Source organism: Podarcis muralis, chromosome 4, assembly GCF_964188315.1.
Source record: "Podarcis muralis chromosome 4, rPodMur119.hap1.1, whole genome shotgun sequence".
Classification (NCBI taxonomy): domain Eukaryota; kingdom Metazoa; phylum Chordata; class Lepidosauria; order Squamata; family Lacertidae; genus Podarcis; species Podarcis muralis.
Genome location: NC_135658.1, coordinates 77,564,407 through 77,587,430, shown reverse-complemented (window position 1 = coordinate 77,587,430; position 23,024 = coordinate 77,564,407). Strand labels below are relative to the sequence as shown.

The 23,024-nt window shown below is 42.9% G+C and overlaps 1 protein-coding gene across 3 annotated transcripts in view; it reads right to left on the bottom strand.

The window, feature by feature from the left end:
- Positions 1–23,024, bottom strand: part of NCK2 (NCK adaptor protein 2) — a 73,982-nt gene that overhangs the window by 5,411 nt on the left and 45,547 nt on the right. For all 3 annotated transcript variants that reach the window (XM_028727968.2, XM_028727969.2, XM_077927627.1), the window contains one exon: positions 4,978–5,699. In XM_028727968.2, the coding sequence (XP_028583801.1) occupies positions 4,978–5,699 (722 nt within the window). The remainder of the gene's footprint in view (positions 1–4,977; positions 5,700–23,024) is intronic.

Sequence of the window (23,024 nt, the reverse complement as noted above, 5' to 3'; positions counted from 1 at the left end):
TGTATTTAACCTATATCTATGAACATTTAATTCCCCTCATCTGTGGTATGAGGCTTTGCTGTAGATCCTTCCAGTGTATGTGGTTCTAAGGTGTAGAATAAAACTTTCCTCCCCATATTATTTTAACGAAGGGAGCAGCTACAGCTCTCTGTTCTGTTTTTGAGCAGTGGACAATTCTTGAGTTACGAGAGTATACCATGGCCCGACTTCCTACAGAAAAGAACATTGCCTTTGCCTTTGTACTTAGACTGATTCTTAGACTAATTTCCCACACAACAAGCCACTTTCAAGGAAGTTCCTCTTGACAGCTGTCCATCACGATGGTTGTGCAATGTGCATCTAATTCGTAAGAGCAGGTTCTGAACATGGTCGTTCCGCATTTGGAACACGCTGGTGACATTCTTAGTCAGCAGAGAGAACTGAGAATTCATAGGTAGCAAGTTGCCTGAAAAGCAAATTTGGGAACTTGAAGCCACAGCTGGTTTCCTGCCCTGTCTGAAATTCAGTGGGAAGGTTAATTTGCCTCGTAACTAAAGGCCTATGGAAGGATTATTCTTGGGGGATTGCAAACAGAAGAGATGCATGAGGCAGAGACCTAAGACATGGGGAGCATCAATGGATAGAAAATGCTCACCACTTCATACAACTATCTTTTGAAAGGCTATGGCGAGGGGAGGGGGAGAGGAGGCAGAGTTAGAGCATACACACAAACACTTAAGGTCTCCTAACACCTCCACAGATCTTGAGCTGCTGCCAGGGACTCCATGAGGAAGTGAAGGACTGTAGACGCCTCCATATTCCAGGGTTCAACTCCCCCACCTCACATTCTAAACCCAAGCTCACAAAAGGCAGCATCTTAATTATATTATTTATTTAATTCCATTAATTAATAGTTTATCAAGAATGGCATAGAACCTGGAGCTATGTATGGACAGCAAATGGCAACTTAAATGTCATCTTAGCCATGAACTCGGCATCTACTGCTGTCTTGTTCACCCTCTCCTCATCTGAAAGAAGGGGTGGCAATAAAAATTCGCCTTACAACAGGGTTGTAAGGACCAATAAGAGGATGTACGTTAAAGTGTGCTGAACACAAAAAATTGCAAATATTATACGTTGCATAATACTTTTGGAGGGGGTTTAATAACAAAATGGCAAATGCTGTGCTTGTGTTGTTTAAAGGTAAAGGTACCCCTGCCCGTACGGGCCAGTCTTGCCAGACTCTAGGGTTGTGCGCTCATCTCACTCTATAGGCCGGGAGCCAGCGCTGTCCGCAGACACTTCCGGGTCACGTGGCCAGCGTGACAAGCTGCATCTGGCGAGCCAGCGCAGCACACGGAACGCCGTTTACCTTCCTGCTGGTAAGCGATCCCTATTCATCTACTTGCACCCGAGGGTGCTTTCGAACTGCTAGGTTGGCAGGCGCTGGGACCGAACGACGGGAGCGCACCCCGCCGCGGGGATTCGAACCGCCGACCTTTCGATCGGCAAGTTCTAGGCGTTGAGGCTTTAACCCACAGCGCCACCCGCGTCCCTTCAGCTTGTGTTGTTACATGCAGTAAAATGTGCATTGCATCCCTCTGGAAGTCTCTGGTCAATGGATGTGGCTCTATTAACCAGGTTTAAAAATTATTTATATTTATTTTACTTAAACATTTATTACATTGTTTTAAAATATTTAAGTTAACCTATTATTTTAATTTGCACATGGAATCATCTATGGAGTTTACCAGCCCGCAAGGTCAATAAGAATAAGAATAATTTTATTTATACCCCGCCCTCCCCAGCCAGGGCCGGGCTCAGGATGGCTAACACCAAATATAAATTACAATAAAACGTAATGGGGGGGAAACCAGTTAATTAAAATACGGCTTAAAATGCAGCCTCATTTTAGTAGTAGCCCAGTAGCTAGAGGAACACTAGCTTGACCATAAGGAAAATACTGGCTCAGGGGCAAAATGAACTGCTCCCTGAATCACAAAATGGGATAACCTGCGTAGTCAACTACAAATTTTACTTTACATCTGACGGGGGATGCTAGAGCAAAATTCTAAAAGGTTTGCAGCAGTGCTGCACGAACAGCTAGTTAAATCAATTAATCTCATATTTTATAGGTGAGGAACACAGAGTATGAGTGAGAAGCAATTAGCACAAGGCTAGATTTTTCCTTAGGGGACGCGGGTGGTGCTGTGGGTTAAACCTGGAAGCTGTACGTCGGCTCCCTCGGCCAGTAAAGCGAGATGAGCGCCGCAACCCCAGAGTCGGCCACGACTGGACCTAATGGTCAGGGGTCCCTTTACCTTTAGATTTTTCCTTGCGTTTCTAGCTACCCTAGAAGGTTCTGGGGAGCCTCAGTATCTTGTGGTCCTACTTCATGTCAAGCATAAGATCTAGATCCTTCCTTATCTACCTTCTGCCATCCCTTTCACAGGAAGCTGAAAGTATATCTTCAGATACCAATGTAGAAAATATATTTGATTTTTGCCTTGGAACTTGCAAATTTCAGGCCAACGTACATCCTCACACATTTATTCTTACTCCTTTATATTGTATCCTTTTTATTGGCATTGTATACTATGTTATTTCACCTTACCTGTTTTAAAACAAGCAGTTAAAAGCTAAGTGTAATTATTCATCCTGGATAGGGGAATGCAAAATGAAGAGAATGGGGGTGTCCTACTCTGCTTTCCCAGGAAGCAATCTTAGGCTGGTACAAAGCACATCCGTTGCCCCCAGGAGGCTGAAAGGGTCAAAATAAGATCTCTTGTTTATATGCTCCATTCTCTTGCTGTGGAATAGAAGCCTGACAATTTTTTCCCTTGATTGCTTCTACTGCAGCTGGACTCAGTTTCATGCCCTGACCACTCAAGCAAAGCTATCCCCTTAAGATGACTTCAAAAAACAGAACACACAAAGTCTCATGATGGGAAAAGCAGTAAAACTAGGCCGTTGACTATTTTAGTAACTCTGCTAGTGCAAAAAAACCCAAAGCAAAAAAATATGCAGGGAAGAACAATCAGATTGAGCTGTCTTGTACACAACTACTGAAAAAATATTACCAGCTGGCTCATACATAGGACAGCTTGTGCAGCGGGTCTGGCAAACTAGTTGCCGGCAGAAATAGTTAGCTGCCCTGGGCAAAGAGCTAATTGCAAGGTTGCTAGAGAATGGTTATTAAAACCACCAACTGCTGCCAAAGCCAGCAGCCGAGGAGACACACATGATAAATGATACAGGAAATTCAGTAATCTGGCTTGACACATGAGAGAATATCTCCTGTTTATAATATACAAACAAAATTCTCGAGTGTGATATAAGGTGGCTAGAACAAATTAAGAAACCGTATTAAAATAACTTCTGAAATAAGCGGGGGACGTGTACAGATTTGTAATCCACCCAAACATACTGGCTTTTTCATTCATTGTTATTTGAGATCCAGTCCATCTCAAAGTGGTAGCTGGGGAAAGCCTGAGTGTGAAACCCACAGGAAGTGGCGAGAATAAAAAGCCCATCTGAGAAAGAGCTGAAGGTTTATTCAGCTGCGTCCAATGACAGCTGTTGCTGCAATAAATTACAGTGGTACCTCTGGTTAAGTACTTAATTCATTCCAGAGGTCCGTTCCTAACCTGAAAATGTTCTTAACCTGAAGCACCACATTAGCTAATGGGGCCTCCCGCTGCTGCCGCACCCCCGGAGCACGATTTCTGTTCTTATCCTGAAGCAAAGTTCTTAACTGAGGTAATATTTCTGGGTTAGCGGAATCTGTAACCTGAAGCGTATGTAACCCGAGGTACCACTGTAGTCCGTTTTGAAAGGTGCCACAGAACTCCTTAGCTATGCGTAGATTTCAGGAAGATTACTCCCAAATATGCCTAAGATCATAATTCTACTCTTTGCTGCAAGAGACCAAACATGGTTGTTCTCTTAGATCAGGAGTCAGCAACCTAAGGCCCAAGGGCTAGTAGCGGCCCACAAGGTTTGTCTAACCGGCCCATGGTGACCCCTGCCGCCCCCCGCTCTTACTGGTGCGGGGAGCGAGTTCCGGGTAGATGGTGCCTGTGCGCATGCGCCCGGGCGCTCCTCCGACCCAGATGTGCGCCAGAAATAGCGTGTGCACACGCATGTGGGACGCAGAAGCACTTGTGCGAATGCACACACGCTATTTCTGGCGCACTTCCGGGTCGGAGCACAGGAAATAGTGTGTGCGCATGCGTGCTCCTCTGACCTGGAAGAGCGTGCGTGCACATACACACTCCGGCCCATCCTTGGGACGGACGAGCATCGGCCGGCACATCCTCTGATAAGGTTGCTGACCTCTGTCTTAGAAGCTTTCAAAGTTACTTCGATGAAGAAGCCAGAAGCAAAGGAGAACTTAACTGAGAGAACTTTTACACAGTCTGCTTGCATGTAGAATACACACTGCAATATTGGAATTTCATTTGTATTAAGGAAATAATTCTAGCAGAAACAAAACAAAACCAAGAAAATTGTATTAACAATCCAACTCAATTAAAACTTTCACACGAATATTTTGTTATGACCTCAGGTGCATCGGCATAGTTAAGAACTTGTTTTGTGAAATAATTTATAGACTCTGAAAAGTCGTTGTAAAAGCTTTTAACAGAACCTCTACCTGCATTCAATTTTTTTTTTAAAAGTATAAAATGACACCGAAAGTTCCATTTGCATTTCTCCTTTAAGATGTACTGCACATCATATACTAGAGTGGTTTGCTCTGTTTTTCTCTGTCTGTGCATATAGCAAATATATTTATATATTAGTTTTAACCAATATAAGGTATTTTGAGATGTAGGTCACTTTCTTTAGCGTAAGAGAAATGGTCACTTTCTGTACTATTTCTCTCTCTCTCTCTCTCTCTCTCTCACACACACACACACACACACACTGCACGATACATTGCAAAATCGAAATACAGTACTTTGCAAAATTTCAGATTCTGAAATGGGTGCCACTTACCGAAGATTCACTGTCTCTGACAAGGAAGTCCCCTTCCGCTCCCCGTTCGTTTAGAGCACATTCTGCCTGATGCCGAGTAACATTCCCATAATACCATTCTCTTCCTGCAAACCGTCCCGTAGTAGAGGGCCCTGTGTAGCTTATCGGAGGCGGGTGGGAACTGTTACTTGTAGGGCCATCACTTAAGATTACTACATAGTTTTTCGGAACGAGGCCAATTTGCCCTCGGGAATTTTTACATTTCCACCATTCCGGGTCATTCTCAGGTTTCTCTATCACTTCCATGGTTTCGCCTTTCTCGAAGTTGAGCTCTTCTTCTGTGACAGAACTGAAGGGGTACAATGTCTGAACAACGTGAAGTACTTTCATGGCTTGGCCATTGCTCATGGAGGCTCCCTTCCTCAAGCTGAGAAAGCTCGGCGAATCGGCAGTCGCTTCCTCGACTTCTTCTACCACGTAGTTTGAAGGAAACCATCCAATTTGTCCGTTGTAACTCCCTCTCCACCAGCCATCGCTGCACTTTTCCATAACAATGACTCGGGATCCTTTCACGAGAGAGAGTTCATCTTCCCTTTCTGCCACATAGGCAAATTTAACATACGCTGGGATGTTCAGATCATAAATCCGATCGGCGTTGCTACCGTTCGATGGGTACTCAGCATCAGTACTAGGGGTCGGTGAGGCGTCTCTGGCACTCGTCTTCCGCTTTGTTTTCCCCAAACCTGTTAAAAAAATAAAATAAAAGTTTCTAAAAAGCATGAAACAAAACATGGTTTGTAGATCTAATACAGAACTCGAAAACGCTAGGGCTGGATCTAGAAGAAGTGCTTCATTTAAACACGTTGCAAACTTTGCCTGAGAAATCAGGTTGGCAAAAACAGAACCCCACAGCGCCCTCTGGTGTCACCGTGTTAGAATGCATAAATAACACACATAAAACGTTTTTTCTTTGCCAATGTAGTCGAGTCCTAGATGTGTCAACAAAATAATGAAGACATAGAAGAATTGTTCTATGATGCCAGAAAACTGCCGGAGGAAAAAAAAACCGTAACTTTTTAAGAAGCTTCCTTTTCATCTCAGAAGGCTAGCTACTAAATGAAGCTTTGATGTGCCCTTTCAGTGCATTTCTTTCCGAAGTCACTAGAGAATTAATACACACAGAACTGTTGGCAGCATAGAAAAGGAAATTACTCTTTTTATAACCAGTTAGTATTGCATTGTGGGAATAACAACTCTTTGAAAATGCAACCAACCGATTTTCAATCCATTTTAGTTGCAGAGAAAGAAGTTGAAACAAGGTACCAAAAGTTGGTTGTCTAAAGGTTCTGCGTGGCTCCCATTAACATTCAAACCGATTCCACTGCAATTTCATAAAATAAAAACCATTTAAACCAAGAAATGGTGTGATCGTGCACAATACATACACAAAATTATTTGTGCACATTTTATTGGTAAATTTTGACACTAAAATATGTACATGACCTACATTGTGACATGCAGTGAATTTGTGCAACTTGCTAATGTGCAGCCAAACCGAGATCTCAGTTGCAGAGTATAGCAGTAGGGAAATCACTAGGTATGGTTCTGGATAGGAGTCAACACAGGATATTCAACGTCACAGCATTTCAGATTTTAGAGGTACTGTGCACCTAATAATCTCCTATTTTGCTTTTAGTTGTGTCTGATATGCAGCAGAAAAAGGAGCTAACAATTACTTAAGATAAAATAAAACCCACAGGAGTGCAATGTTTTGAAGCACAATACTTTCACAACCTGCAACAGAGTACCAAGGTATTTATTAAACAGCTAGCAGCAGAAGGAGTAATATAACCTTCACCAGCTCAAACAGTAATATTAAATTCAAATGTTACTGTGATAAAGATCTAACACAGGAACTATTCTTTAATGCTCCCTGTACACACACACACACACACACACACACACACACACACACGTTATTTTGCTTGTAAACCTCTGAAGGTAGTGAATTTCATTATGGAATTTCAATTAGGTTGCAGGCTCAGTTTATCTGGGACAAGCAAAATTCAAGCGCTGTTTGGGATTTCAACTGTGGAAAAACAAGGACAACACATAGAAAAAAACCACCCAGCCATAATCTTACACATATATTTGGACTACAACTAGAGTGAGAAAGAAGCCGACCCCTCCCCAGGCTTTCAGTGTGATACAGGATCTAGTTAAAGTGCTTTGGTTAACATAAAGGAAATAATTCTGATACGAGCAGACAAAAACACAAGGTATTTTAAAAATAAATCCTATTCTAAACAGTTGTCTCTCGCACAAGCCATTTTGGGTTGACTACATCACCGCTTAATTACACACCGAAAATAGTTCAAGTTAAACGCCTGTCTAGGGGTAGCTGAATATACCTGATGCATTCTGGCAGATTATTCACCTAAATGGCATAAACAAAAATCTGCTGTACAAAACCTGAGTTGAAACTGCAGCAGGAGGAAAGGGGTGGGTGGGGATGACACACAAGTATGCTTGTCAAATTAATCTACGGAGCTTCAAGTGTCACATTAACTAAATGAGGAAAATGTCAGTGATTCCTCCCGATACGTTCCACAGCTAACTCCCTTTCCCATCTTTCCGTGTGCTTATCTAAAGAACTGTAACTAAAGACTTCCCTCTAGCCTAAAAGTCAGTGGCCATGCAAGCTGGCGAAGTGACAGCAAAGAAACCAAGCTATTGTGGTGTGTGATACAATTGCAGGAAAACACTACTTCAGTCTGCAGTAGAAGTTGGCCACGGTCTGATCTATGATGAAAACTTCCCGACCGCCACTGAACAATGTCTTGTGTATCAACATACAGAGCACTATTAAAAGGAACCAGAGATGGTAACTGGAGAGATATTACTATCAAGAGAATGGGTAGTAATTGGACAAAGTACATATCTCAGGTTAATGACCTCATTATTTCCGCATTCAATGGCAGTGACTAAGCCATTTTCCACTTCAATGTACACACTTCTAGCAATTAAGATTTCCAAATATTTATAACAAGTCCCTTCTAACAACAGTGAGAGAGTGCAATTAACATCAGGAACCAGCCCTAAACCAACAAAAACCCATGAACAAATTTCCGCAAAACAAGGCCCTTGATATGTTCCAGTAACTAACAATTCAATAGTGAAATAATGCTTGAATTGAAGATTGCAACCTACCTTCTATTAAATACCTCGACATCTGCAAACATTTGGCCACTGTAAGGACGACTTTTTAAACTTTTCAATATGGAAGAGAAGGAAGGAAACTCACTGCTTGTAAAGATTTATGCAATACTAGCAAAATGCTCAATGTTATGACAAGCAGAGCGAGAGTTAAGAACCACAGGCCTAGCATACAGCAAGGACCATGGTGGGATTCTGGTCAGCTCTGATGGGACTATATACTGTCATGGAAGGGAATGCAGCCCATGACCATGTTTGCTTCTGTATTACAAATAAAAGTTCAACATTTAACTGAACTGGCTGCAGATGCATTCAATAAAAATTCATGAAAGCTTATAACAAATTACGTTTCTTAGTACTGAATCTTCTTGTGAATGAAGTTTCAAATACACTACAATATTGGTTCAGAATTTGGTATTCAGGAGTCATAATAGCTGAAATAGGTCACTGTCTGGAGCAGCATTCAAAATTTGCCAGGTGCATTTTTCACCTGGCTATCAGCCACTTGTGACCAAGTGAAGATGCCCAGGCGCCATGACGCACCTGACATATCCACCATCTGGAGTTGCATGCCTGGGGATCCTTGGATCTTGACTGCTTTCACACACTAGCAACACATCCTGTAGTATTCTATCCATGGTATTTTATCTGCCCAATCAGAACGAATTTCAGGAACCAAAAAGTTGTGCTGAAAAATACGACTTTTGAGCCGTCTGGTCCCCAAATGGCAGCTAGACATTCCGTTTTGGCGACCGTAACCCTGGTTTAAGGAGCCATTTGGCACCTAGCTTATATATCAGAGTTTCTAACATTGGCCGAGAGTCAGTGTTTCCTGCTCAAGTCCCCCCCTCCAAAACAAACAAACAACAAACAAACAAACAAACAAACAAACCCATCTCAGCAGCACTGACATAGCTGGCAACATTCAGTGCTATGCAGAAATCTGTACTTTTCATTCCATATACTTTGGCAGCAGATAAAGATACCTGTTTCTGCAGACTTATGCCATTTTCTAATTATAGTTTGCAACACTCAATTTGCAACGAAAGCAGGTTTATACCAAGCCTTCACATGTTTTTGCACATTCACAGGCTCTGCTGATTAGTTACTTCATTTCAGCAATTTAAACTCTTGGTATTCTCTGGATGAAGGAACAGAACTGCTGAAAGCAGTGGCTCTTCTGTTAGCCTACACTCCCCGGTATTTTATCTGTTATATAGGAGAGAGTCTGGCCAGCTGTTTTATTATTCAGTCATAGTTTTGGGTCATACAAGTCGGTACCGTCAGTTAACTGCAAAAGTTATTTGCCGAATATGGTGATTAGGAATAGACTTTCCCCAAATGCAATTCAATACGTAAAATTCCAAAAAGAAACAGCTGAAAGGAAATCAGTAAAAGGTACTTTAGAGTTGGGCACCCAGGAACAAAACCAGATCAAGGAACACCCCAATTTGCAAACTTGGTCCATGAGAAGTACACAGCCATCACAAACAGATGGAATACCACCTCTCTGAATCTGTGAACTGTTTTACCCACAGAAACTCCACGTTGTTAGACCTGAGTTTCCTATTACTGACCATCATCCAGCTTTGCTTTTTTTTTTCTTTCACAAAGTCCAGACTTCCAGCACTTCACCTAATTCTGATGTCAGCCAAATCCCCACATATCTGAAAGTACAAACGACAAGCTGAGGGTACCCATAGCAGAAGCGTCGAGCAGGGAATGAAGGAAAAAATCCCTTCTGGAAACAGCCCTGCAAGTTAAGAATGGAACAACTATATCACCATGCCCCAAACTTCCAAATCACAGAGCCAATTCAGAAACTTATAATCACTAGATGGTATGGTATCAAAAGCCACAGCTGGACCACACTCCCCCATCCCTTTTTCGCAACACTGTCCAGCCATTAGGGGAAGCGGTGGGGAACTGTTTTAAGGCAGAAAGCTGTTGGGGGGGCACATTTCAGTAATTGGCAAGGTTGGCTCCAAACACGAAATGCTATTTTCCGCAGAAACAAAGCCCTATATTTAATTCATAGTAACTCCACTCAAATTTCACCTTCCCTTTTCTCCACAGATTACTTTTAAAACTAAGTTTGGGTGATGCCCGCCCCCAGTTGGGGGCCCTTTCTCAATCCTGACAGGACTAAAGACAAATATAAACTCCATATTCCACAAAGCAACGTGTAACGTGCAGCTGAACTGCAAGCCCCGCTTTACAAATGTTCAAAGCCTCCAACTCTGCAAATGCAATTGTATCCAGAAAAAAGTGCATGCTTGCAGCTGAAAAGTGCATGGATGGTTTTTGCATATTTTGCATATCTCTTGTTGAAGTATTTCCCATCTCTGAGGTAGCAAATAAAGTGTTATATGCTGACAATATTTTAACCAGAGTGATTCTACTACTCAGGAGTATAATTCCTCCGATGTATGGAAGTGAGAGCTGGACCATAAAGAAGGCTGATCGCCAAAGAATTGATGCTTTTGAATTATGGTGCTGGAGGAGACTCTTGAGAGTCCCATGGACTGCAAGAGGATCAAACCTATCCATTCTTAAGGAAATCAGCCCTGAGTGCTCACTGGAAGGACAGATCCTGAAGCTGAGGCACCAATACTTTGGCCACCTCATGAGAAGAGAAGACTCCCTGGAAAAGACCCTGATGTTGGGAAAGATGGAGGGCACAAGGAGAAGGGGACGACAGAGGACCAGATGGTTGGACAGTGTTCTCGAAGCTACCAGCATGAGTTTGACCAAACTGCGGGAGGCAGTGGAAGACAGGAGTGCCTGGCGTGCTCTGGTCCATGGGGTCACGAAGAGTCGGACACGACTAAACAACAACATAATTCCTCCCTCACCTCAGAAAAGAAATGGGCCAGTTGGCTCACACAGCTTTTATGGCAAAACATCAACTACTTAATGGAACAGTTTTGAAATTGGCAGTTTCTGTTTTGCTCCCTTATTAGACACATGTATAAACCAGGCACTTAAACAGGTCACTTACTTGCAACACTAAGTCTCCAGTCCTACCCACCCTTACCACTGGTATACTTCTGAGTAAACATGGACACAATTATGCTCTAGGTTTCCTGAAGAAATAGACAGAAGTTACTGGACAGAACAGCTTTTCTATGCCATTTGGAAAAAGTAAATGTCACTGCTATTTGGTTGACAATAGAAATGGTCATAATATGAACGATAAGAAGCAGAACGCATGATTATTGTGTCCTATTTTTAACAGTTGATATCAGGAGTCGTCTTTTTGTCTCTGGTTAATGCTTTTACAGGGGAAAGTAGGGAATGACTCAAAGGGCATTTAATCCCTTTAAAGGCACAAGATGTCAATGGAATAGGTAAGTATGTCCAATTGTTATCCTTAAAAAAACCCCACCTTCAGTAACATCTTGAACTCTGCAGGGAGTGAAGGGCAAATAATACACAGACAGGATCAGGCTGAATTCTCCATAGTTTGTTTTGTCCCATGAAACCTATTTGAAACAGGATGCAATTGACAGGACTCTTTTTTTTTTGAAGGGGGAGAGGAAGCAAAATCGCTCCCACTAAGGAACTGGGATTACCAAGTCTAGCCCCCATTTTAAGAAGTGGTGCTCCGCATGTGGTAGCAAATCTTGTTTATCATGCCCAAAATAAAGTAGCCTGAGCTCCATAGACAGAGAAGCAAGATGGCCCAATATTTCTCTGCTGCAGAAGAAATTTTCTCTCTTTTCTCCCCCTGAAATAGACATATCTTCCAGCAACCACTCCTTCATTCTATATTCTCCCCATGACTGAAAGCATTTTGCTAGCTTTGTTAAAAAAAACAATTGGGAACAATTGTCCTAGGCTTGCTTGAATTATTAGGCTTACTTTATTATACTATTTTAAACAAACAAAAATTAAAATGGAAAGAGAACTTGTGGTGCGTGAGGGAGAGCAGTTTCAATAGCAAGACCACTATTCCGAGCTTAGATGCGGAAAGAGAGAATTAGCTTATGTAACCTCAGTCAGGGAAAAGTCGCTTAGAAATTCTTCAAAAAGCTGTTTGCATATGGTATTCAGTATTTGACAGTTTATCATGCTACACTCCATAAATAGAATTGCGTGTTTTATATCAGGCAACCATAACTTCCAAAAATGTCATCATTAACTACCATACAGAGCGATCGAGAGACTGGCATGCTTAATCATCTCTTTATTATTTTCTGCAGGGCTTTTACTGCATCTGGTTGTAGGGGGCACAGGGGGACACACACACACACACACACACACACACGAAACAAAAGCTGGAACAGGCAGAGGAGAAGTCCCAGATTTAACATGTTGCTATTTCTGTAAATCAGGCTGATTTAATGTCATATCACAACTTCATTGATCTAAAAGCAGATTCCTGCCTCACCTTCCATCGTTCACATAGCAGCTACAACACAACATTTAATGTTGCCCCCCCCCCCCAGTCTAGAGCAGATGGTGTTTTGGGATAAAGTTTGCTGTTGGATGATAGACAGATGGATAGATAACAAACTTTACAATTAAAGATCCTTAAGGCTATGATTGACTGTGATGGCTGTCACTGGTTTACAATTTCAGTGGAGGAGGGTCAAGATATTAACTGATATGCATGAAATTTCAGATATAGCTATATAATCCCTAGTGTAGTAAGATAAGACCTTTGGAGCAGGCATTTAAAAAATAATAATTCTGAAGGGTCAAAAGTTCCAGAGCATCCCTACTAGGAACTGAGTCTTGCTGAACTCAGCAGGAATTTGTTTCCGGGTAAATATGAAAGAGAATTTCAAAGTGTTATATTCCACATTTCCACCAAATATAAGTCTCCAAGGCAGCCCACAACAAATAGGTGCAATCCATTACAACAAAATAAGAACCAGTGAATATAAACATAAAACAACAGCAGATCTAACAGCTGAACACCAAGTAAGCGAAACAAATAAACTAACTCCAATCAGATGCTGCCAAAGGTCAGGGCAAATAAACTTTTAGGTTGCAGCTAAAAGATAACAAATGTAGGCATCTGATGAATATATAGTCTGCTTATAGTTTTTGTTTGGCATATGCCACCTGCATGTTAAGTGAGTCGGTATCATTATTCTCAGAAAAATCAAGCCAATTTTAGCTGCAGAAAATGGCAGCAGAATGGAGGGTGCCCATGGGCACTCAAGATTATTTTCTAAATAGCTGTTATGAACTAAAGCTTTAAATACACATAAAGCATTAAGAGCGTCACTGGTACAACCAGTTGACAATCGGAAGCAAAAATATAAGAATACAAAGGGTGAAATGAAGTGAAACAAAAACAAAACTTGACTGTACAGAGAAAATGAGTGTGTTGTAAATCTGTCTCTTCCCAGCTTCAGTGTGGATTACACCACATTTCACACCTGTACACTTCCATTGTCATTAGTGATCTATAGATGTTAATTGTCAAGCGAAAAAGCATTTGGTACTCCTGCAACACAGAGGGCCAGGGTCAGACTTAGGTTATTTTGTTGACTCAGGTGAAGGAAAAGATGGTGTGTTTGCTTTAAGCATCCATATCTTGCTGTTCATCCCCTCATTATGCAAGAACATTTCCTAAGGCAGTGTTTCCCAACCGGTGTTCCGCGGCACACTAGTGTGCCGCGAGACGTTGCCTGGTGTGCCGCGAGATGTTGCCTGGAGGGAGGTGGGCGAGTCGGGCGGCGAGAGGCGGGGCGGCGGCGGCGAGGAGAGGCCGCCCAGTGCGGGGCTCTCGCCGTCTGCCTGCCTGGCTGCCTGCGTGGCGCTGACGTCACGGGGCTGTAACGTGCCCCACATAGGCACACGCGGGGCGGCGAGCGAGCTCCCTCCCACATCCCATCGCCGCTCACTTCGGCCGGCCTACTGGGCTGTCGCAGGCGGAAGGCCTGTGCATGCGCGAGGTTTTCGCACCTTCGGGATTCCCTTCACGCCTTCCTCCTCCCGGGTCCTTGAGAGCGCGGGAAGCGGCAGCGCGAGACCGGCGTTGAGCCTGGTAGGTATTGCGCTTGCCAAGGCAGTCATTTGGGAAATGAAAACTTGCAAAGCAAGCAACCAGTTCAATCTGAAGTACGTGTATGCTTAATATCCTGTATCTGAAACCTGTTCTGCCCCCTCCCCCACACTTGGTGCCATTTTCATCTACACATGCAGCAGAGTAAGTTGACCCAGAATAGTACCAATTCAGATGGCAGATGGGAGAATGACAGTGCTGAATGCTTTCCCATGTAGAACAGTCCCTGCAAATAAAAACCTAGCATATTTGGAAGAGGGATGCTAGCCTAACCATTACCTTCTATGCTGTTACTATTTTTTTTTTTTTTTTTACATAAGTAAAAAGTGACCTTTCCCCATCTGGCATGGTGGTGTGCCTCGAGATTTTTTTCATGAAACAAGTGTGCCTTTGCCCAAAAAAGGTTGGGAAACACTGTCCTAAGGTTCAGCAGTGTCACGAAGTCATCCTGACTTCTGGCTTAATCATGGCATCTCTTTTGAGATCTCTACAGAAAGTAGCTCTTCAGAATTTATCTGTATGTACCACGCGTCGCAGGTGGCGCTGTGGGTAATACCTCAGTGCCTAGGACTTGCTGATCGTATGGTCGGCGGTTCGAATCCCCGCGGCGGGGTGAGCTCCCGTCCTTCGGTCCCAGCTCCTGCCCACCTAGCAGTTCGAAAGCACCCCTAAGTGCAAGTAGATAAATAGGTACCACTTTATAGCAGGAAGGTAAACGGCGTTTCCGTGTGCTGCGCTGGCTCGCCAGATGCAGCTTTGTCACGCTGGCCATGTGACCCGGAAGTGTCTCCGGACAGCGCTGGCCCCCGGCCTCTTGAGTGAGATGGGCGCACAACCCTAGAGTCGGACACGACTGGCCCGTATGGGCAGGGGTACCTTTACCTTTTACCACGCGTCACAAGCTCTATTTTGTTCATAGAAATATCTGTGACCTGTTATCTCTTTGCAAAATGCAAAGCCAAAGCATGATTGAACAGTTGAAGAACTCTTAATTTTTATTATGTTCACTTTGGTTTTGAATGAAGCGCAAACTATAACTGGTACAATTAACTAACCTTGGTCAATTAAGACTTCTTTCTCCAGACTCAGGACAGGAAAATTAGTGCCGATACAAAGGCCTTAATAACTTTTGTGTGCTTTTAGAACAAAATAATTCACTTTCCTCCCTTTACTTATGACTTTACTGATTTTTTATTGTTGGCTATCCAACAAAACCCCACACATATTCCCAGTTTTAGAGTGACAGAATCACGCTATTTCCAAGTAACTAATTTCTAAATATTTCAATATTTTACATTTTGAAGTTATTGCAAATCCAATTTTACAATTTTTTAAAAAAGAAAAATTCATTTTTGATGCAGAAAGTGAAAGAACTTCATTTTAATTAGTAAACATTTTAAATAATGTCTATGTTTTAAACTTCATACAGCAGTAGCAGTTCCCACACTATGACAACCTGCCACACTTCGCTCCTATCTTAGAAGCAGCTTGATGTACGTAAACACAAAACTTTTTTAGCGAATTGACTGTCAAATAAAAATTACTCATTTCAAACCTTACTGGGAATTTCCCCCTTTCACCCATTTGCTCCTGTTCTTGGTTCCCAGGGAGAAATATGGCAAAGTAAAGATCACTAGGAAATGAGGGAGTCTGAGGGAGTGGAAGGGGATTGTGTAGGTGCTGAAAAGATGCTTGTGCATAGTCAAGTGTCATGTGTTCCCACTGGCTGATAGATCTGTTATGGTGATGGAGTGCATCTAGTAGAGCAATCATGGCTTCAGCAAGGCACTCTAAAATGCGACTCTGCCTCTGTAGCAATGCACTCTGCCTCTTGGCGATGCACCACCCAAAAGCAGCATCTGACTGCCTCATAGCTGTGTCCATCTGTTCACCAGACACTTGTACTGACATGCCTCATGCACCAGGTTGTAACTTGTCTGTTCCTGAAATCTGTGCTCAGTTTCACACTTGTCCAGCTCATAAAAAGAGCTCTGACCACCCTATTTCCTGCGTCTGCGGCAACATTTGCTAACTTCTTTGTGATCTGCACACAATCACAGTCTTCTTCCTGTTCCTCAGCCTTGCATTGGTTAATGGCACCTCTTCTAGCACTAACTCATGTTGCTGTGTGTGATTCTTGCCTTATAAGTGTGGGGGAAGGGTGAGAAGGGAATTGTTAGAGTTCTCTTTTCTCATGAGTTGGGTGCGAAGTTATGCTGGGAGAGTAAAGTTCAGTTGGGCTTAGGTGGGCTAGGAACACACTGGCAGTGGGTGTGTTGCCTCTTTGCTTGAAGTGGAGCCGGCAAGACCAGACGTTTCCTGAACAGCGGCATCAGCTATAGTGACCATTTCTTTCCTCTACTCACGGCCTGAGAGCCAATTTGTAGGCCGGCCTTAGTCAGTCACATGTTCCTGGGGCAGCTGGAGTCTGGTCTGGATGCAGTCACGGTACTGATCTGGGTCTATTCCACCGATGCTGGTCAGAGACACCGATGCCAAAAACCACAATATAGAGGACCACCCTAGGTTCCACTCCCAAGTGCTTGTGAGTGGTGACCTCCTTCCAAACATTGATTTTCTTCCAATAGTAGGTGGCACTGCAGTGGCAACTCCACGAGCACATCTCCTTGTTGAGCCAGGCAGCATTATATATCTTGGTGAGACCAATGTGTTAGTCCCTCTGCACGTGTGGCAAGATTCAGAGATCAATGAACACTGAGTGCTCTTCAGATGACCAGAATTCTGCTCTTATTCTCTAGGATGCCATCTGCTGAGAGCCATGGACTCTCATGATGGCACATCTGCTGGTTCCTTTTTTTGCCAGGGAGATGATATTATATCTCCCTGGGAAACAACAGGCCTGCGAGCACCGCAACTGGAGAACAGCCTTTACCAAAGGTGTCATCGGTTTTGAAGACGCTCAAACTCAGAACGAAAGGGAGAGACGTGCTAAGACGAAGGCACATCTGGCAAATCCTCACCGTGATCAACTCCCACCCGGAAACCTATGTCCCCACTGTGGAAGTGTGGATCCAGAATTGGTCTCCACAGTCACCTACGGACTCACTGTTAAAACTGTGTTTATGGAAGACAGTCTTACTCAACTACAAGCGATCGCCAAAGAAGGACTGTATCATTATCATCATCGCCATCATTTATATCCCACCTATTTTGCCAAAAACATGGTATACATGGTTCTCCCCTTCCTCATTTAATCTCCGCAACAACCCTGTGAGGTAGGGCTGAGAGGCAGGGGCTGTGCTGAAAGGTTTTCACTCTAATTCTATTACGGGTCTGGCAACTCCATATCTAAAAGTATATACAGGACTGCACATGTTCGGCATTTTTAAAAGTTTCTCAGTTTTATCCATGTGAATGCCTGGTTTTATTTCTTCCAGATGACTGCACATATAAATTGTTGCTACCATTTAATAAGGTTAAGTTGGAATATCATTATATCCTGTTCATTAAACTTCATTGCTTTGCTATTTATCCCTCTACGGATGTTAGTAAGAAGTAGAGAGCTATGCCTGCTTTAGGTTTTCCTCTCCTTGGCAGCATGGCACCTGCAATGCAAAGCTGTTTCTTGTGAGGATGGGGAGGTAGGGGTGGGGGGAAAGCTCCTTTCCAAGCAGAGTTAGGAGAAATTTCTTCAGGCAAAGCACCATTGAAAGTCACTTAGACTTGAGGGTGATTTTTTTTTCTACACTGTTCTTGCAGACATGCTGAGGACATGCCATATTAGGACACGCCACAGTTCACAAACCAACAACAAACCATAGTCAATGGTTTGCATGAGACAAACCACAGTTGGGTAAAAACCAGCTGTGTGAACCAGCTCAAAATCTTCATTCTGGTATCACTCCATTTGACAATTGCTTACTAGAGATTTGTGTAATCTTTGCTTATCCTTTCCCGAGATAGAACTCGATGAATACATGTGTGTGAATCAGCAACTGATAGCTTATGATGCAGCAGCGCCATTAAAGACTATTGAAGAGAGGGCCTTCTCTGTGGCAGCCCCGAAATTGTGCACTTCCCTCCTGCTCACAGAGGTGTGCTTGGCATCAACATTACGCAGTTTCCACCACAAGCTCTTTATCTGGGCTTTGCCACCATATCAATAGATAGGACCCACCCTACTCTTGTGAGTAATTCACTTCCAATTGTTTTAGCTCCATAAAGCTGGGTTAGCTCAATTGACTCTTACTCTCAGGGTTGTGGGTTTGAGCCTCACATTGGCCAAACAGATTGCTAGATTGCATAGGGTTGGGCTAGATGACCCATGTGGTCCCTTCCAATGCCTCAATTCTATGATATTGTAATTTAAGCAACTGTAACACCCCCATCTTTGGACCCCAAAGTGAATGGTGGGGTTGTTGCTGTTGTTATGCTTGAGCTAATGTCAGGGGATGTTCAATCTCTGGCTTCTTGACTATTGAAGGATAGGAACAATTTTTAGAAATAAGCAAATGAATTACTGCATGCTGCACGTATTGACTGATATCCATGCATGCATGCAATTTAATAATGCCAGTATCTAGTGATGACATCCAGTGTGAAGCAGCTCTCAAAATCAATTGGAAAACAAGAACCCTGATTTATTTCTGTACCTGAAACCAGATATCAGAACCGTTTCTTCTGGACACCTTGGAAACAGGCCCACAAAAACCAATCAACCAATAAAAATAAATGGGAGGTTTTGAACTGGAAAAGGCTAATAAACTGTGTACAAAATGGAGGACCCTCAAATTTAAGGCTGTAGGCTCAAGAGTTGTTTGTAAACATTTGGTCAGAATCCTATTAACTCCAGACAGAATGGCCATGCAAACCAAGACTTTAAAAGGGGCGAGTGCACATAACAGAATAAAAAAGCCCTTTTGGGAAGGGTATAGCTTAGTGAAAGTCCTCAGACAACAAAGCCAACAACTGAACAAATGCTACATTTCCTTTGGTGGTGAAATGGGGAGGGGCGGCACCTGAGGCATCCTGGCTGCTAACAAAAGCGCGTTGCTTCAAAAAAGGAAATAACTGACAGTTTCCAGCAAACTTTCAAACAAACAGGAAGCTAAGTGAAAAAAGAAAAAAAAACCAAGCGACAGGCATACAGCATATTTAGCTTCAAACAATCATAAAACTGTTAAGACAAGAACTGTGAATATCTGTGCTACTAAATCCAAATATTGCTGAAATAATCACCATACTCAGTGTAGTGCTTTTAAAAGGCAGGGATATCCTCAACAAAGACTCCACAGCAAGAATTAGAAACAAATTCTGGACAAAAGTATAAAAATATATATTTCCAAAGTGTTTCAGGTACAGTTAATTGTTGTGTTTTACTGTCACAACATCTGACAAAACCTACAGTCAAGATTTCAGAGTGCTGAAAGCCAGGAACAATTTTCACTGACACTACCTGGCTTTCAAAATTCATATCAAGCAATTCATGCCCTCATGAACTCAAGGCTATAAATATATTTTGAGCAAGGCTGAAGCTAGTGATAAATGTGGTGGGCCTTCTAACCAGAGAGGTCATTGCGAGCACACAGTATTGGCACGCTGAAACTCTGGCTTCCAGGCACAATTCATGAAACTTAGATTTGACCTATAAAGCGTTTAGACCTAAATGGCAAGTGTACATAAAGAGGAGCTTTCCATGGCTGACCTACCAATTACAGAATTCGCCCCCCTAGAAGCTAAACCTATCTTGAATGTGGCTGAGCTGGATGGAGACAGTGAAGTGGGCAGGAACACAGGTCAATGGATGGAGCCTTGCCATTTTCATCATTCCTTCTGTCTTGCTGCCCCTCTTCACATTTCTTAAAGACGCAAATACATGTGATCCATTAGGATCTACATTTTATAAAAAAACACAACCCAAGGAATTTATTAAGAACCAAATAAGACCTTAACATGGTAGGGACTGCAGGAAGAGATTAAACCTTCCCTCACTTCATGGTCTTCCTTCTGCCAGCTATTAACTGACATGGGGGGAAGGGGGGGGGGAGATTGGCATCTTTCGCCAGTGCCAATCCAATTCAGGGACCAAGCAGCCATTATTCTTTTAAAAAAGAAAAAGAAAACAGGGTAGATCCTAATCATGGATCTCCCATCACATCTATTAGGTAAAGGGACCCCTGACCATTAGGTGCAGTCGTGGCCAACTCTGGGGTTGCAGCGCTCATCTCGCTCTATAGGCTGAGGGAGCCGGCGTACAGCTTTCGGGTAATGTGGCCAGCATGACCAAGCCGCTTCTGGCGAACCAGAGCAGCGCACGGAAACGCCGTTTACCTTCCCACTGGAGTGGTACCTATTTATCTATTTGCACTTTGACGTGCTTTTGAACTGCTAGGTTGGCAGGAGCAGGGATCGAGCAATGGGAGCTCACCCCGTTGCTGGGATTCGAACCGCCGACCTTCTGATCAGCAAGCCCTAGGCTCTGTGGTTTAACCTACAGCGCCACCCGCGTCCCATCACTTCTATTAAGATAAGGTAAAAGTTCACTTTTTATTTTTTTGAAATTATCATTCCCAATTCATTGAATGAGACATCTAAAATTGATGAAGCCGTGGTTTATAAATAATTTGTACGTTGCTTGGATGAATACACAGTACTCTTTTTGGTGCTATATATTATCAGTTTACATACACATGCTTTGGTGAGCATTGGGATAAATGTGCCTTTTAATTTTTTTGGGTCAAATTTTCCGGAAATGAACTGAGAGTGAAAAAGGAAAAGAAGCTATGTTGCTATAAAGAGGTAAACATCTTCGCTATTGGGCAAATGCTGTTAATTCCGGCATTTGCTTGGTTTTTCTGCTTAAACAACTATCAGCAACTACAATCAAAACACCAAACAGCACAATGTGTTCTGTTACATCAGTATCTAATTATACATCAGAACCATGTGTCTGAAGCCTTACTGCCTTCAAAGATATACAGCCTCATTTTCATTAAAAGGAACATGAAGTCAAGACCTTTGACTGACAAGGCACTGATCACACTTCACGCAAGACACTCTAACCTAAAAAAACCACGTCTCTGTTCTGATACAAATTCACACTCGGTTGCTCATCTACAATGGAGTTCTCACCCAGGCCCTGTTGGGCTGTGTGCATGAGCATTTTGAGGTGGGCAGGATCTGTATCCCCATTCCAGATTAATAGTTACCTACTGCTAGGGCTAGAGATGGATCATGATGTAGTTTTTGTCTCACTATCAAGAGGCAAAATTAAGCTGGTTCACTGAAACACCAGGCAGGGGCATAGTGGGTGGGAATGATATCTTAACTGGTAAAAACTCTTGCTTTGTGTCATCAAAAGGACACTTTTTAAACATATATTTTTATTGGTAGATGCTGGGGCATGGTGAATTCTTACAGGGAAGATAGGGGCACCATCTTTACAGGATTGTACGCACATGAACGTTGAAGGCTGGCTAGTGAAGGACCCTGTGTGAGAGGCAGGGAAGGGAAGATTTCCTAAGGTGAGGGGGCTGGGAGAAGAAAGAAAAGCTCTCAGGTGAGAGGTTCCACCCACTTCTCAGTGAGAAAAGGATTGAGATCTACCTTTGGGTGAGGGCCTTCTTTTTTTCTTTGCTCTTCTTTGTTTTTGCTTTCAATTTAGATTAGTTTGTTTTTTTATTGGATTGTATGATGAAAAGATTCGATTAAATTTATTGGGGGAACTAGGAAAAGTTATTATCATTACCCCAGCATGATTATCCTGTCTACTTTTCCATTCTGCCAATCACAGCCAATTATGTGAAGTGGAAGTGGAGGAACACTGCAAAATGATATCAGGAAACTGCGTAAGTTTGGCAACTCAGTCTAGTACACTTAAAGCAAGCAATGAGTTGCATCATAAATAAGAAATCCCATATGAGAGAGAAAGACTATGTGCTTCTGGTACATATTTGCAAATAATCACATGAAATGTACCACCTCTCCCACCACAGATTTGCATTTCTGCTCACTCATGTAAAGATAAAAAATTAGGTCTCCAGTAGGCAGTAACTGAATTCAGCAAAGGACAAAACATAGCAGCAACTAAATGGTAGTAATAAATATAGAAACATGGAGAGGAAGGAACACACAAACAAAAGGTATAGGATTATAAAAGACAGGGAAACAGGCATCACTTAGAGGAGTGATTTTCAACAGGCATCACTTAGAAGAGTGATTTTGCCTTGAAGGCTGGTCAGAGGTGCTGCAACACTGGCCCCTGGCCCTCTTTCCTTCCTTCCCTCTTCTGATGCCCTCTTATGTCTCTGCCTCTCAACTATGGTTGTGGGGAGAAGTTCAGAGACCAGGGGTGGCAGCAGCGGCTGCCCAGAAGGTTCTCAAGGAGAGGAGGCTGAGCGAACACTCCACAAGGGAGGGTGTTCAAAAAAGGGTGAGGCGTTGCCAGCTCTGCAGGCAAGGAGTGACATAACTGGGCTCCTGAGCCCAACAGGGGTGCCAGAGAAAGAATGTAGTTGGTCAAGGGAGTCGTGGACTCCAAAAAGGTTGAAAACCTCTGACTCAGAGACACAATATTTATCCTCAAAGTACAAAGCAAGAACTGCTCGGCTTCTTTGACGATCACATAAAATTGAGCAAATGCCACTTATGGTTAAAGTAGAACGAAAAGCATAACATGAGAATTTTAAGGAAAGAAATTCCCGATGTAGCAATTGGAGATCATTCAACTCTCACCATCACTTTGGTACAAGACTAGAGAAAATTCAGCATGCTATAAAACAAAGCCCAGGAGCCCACAGGCTGCACCACACAGAGGTAGCTGAGGTAGAGATAGAGTGGTATTCAAGGAAGTTCAACTCAGGAGTAGACT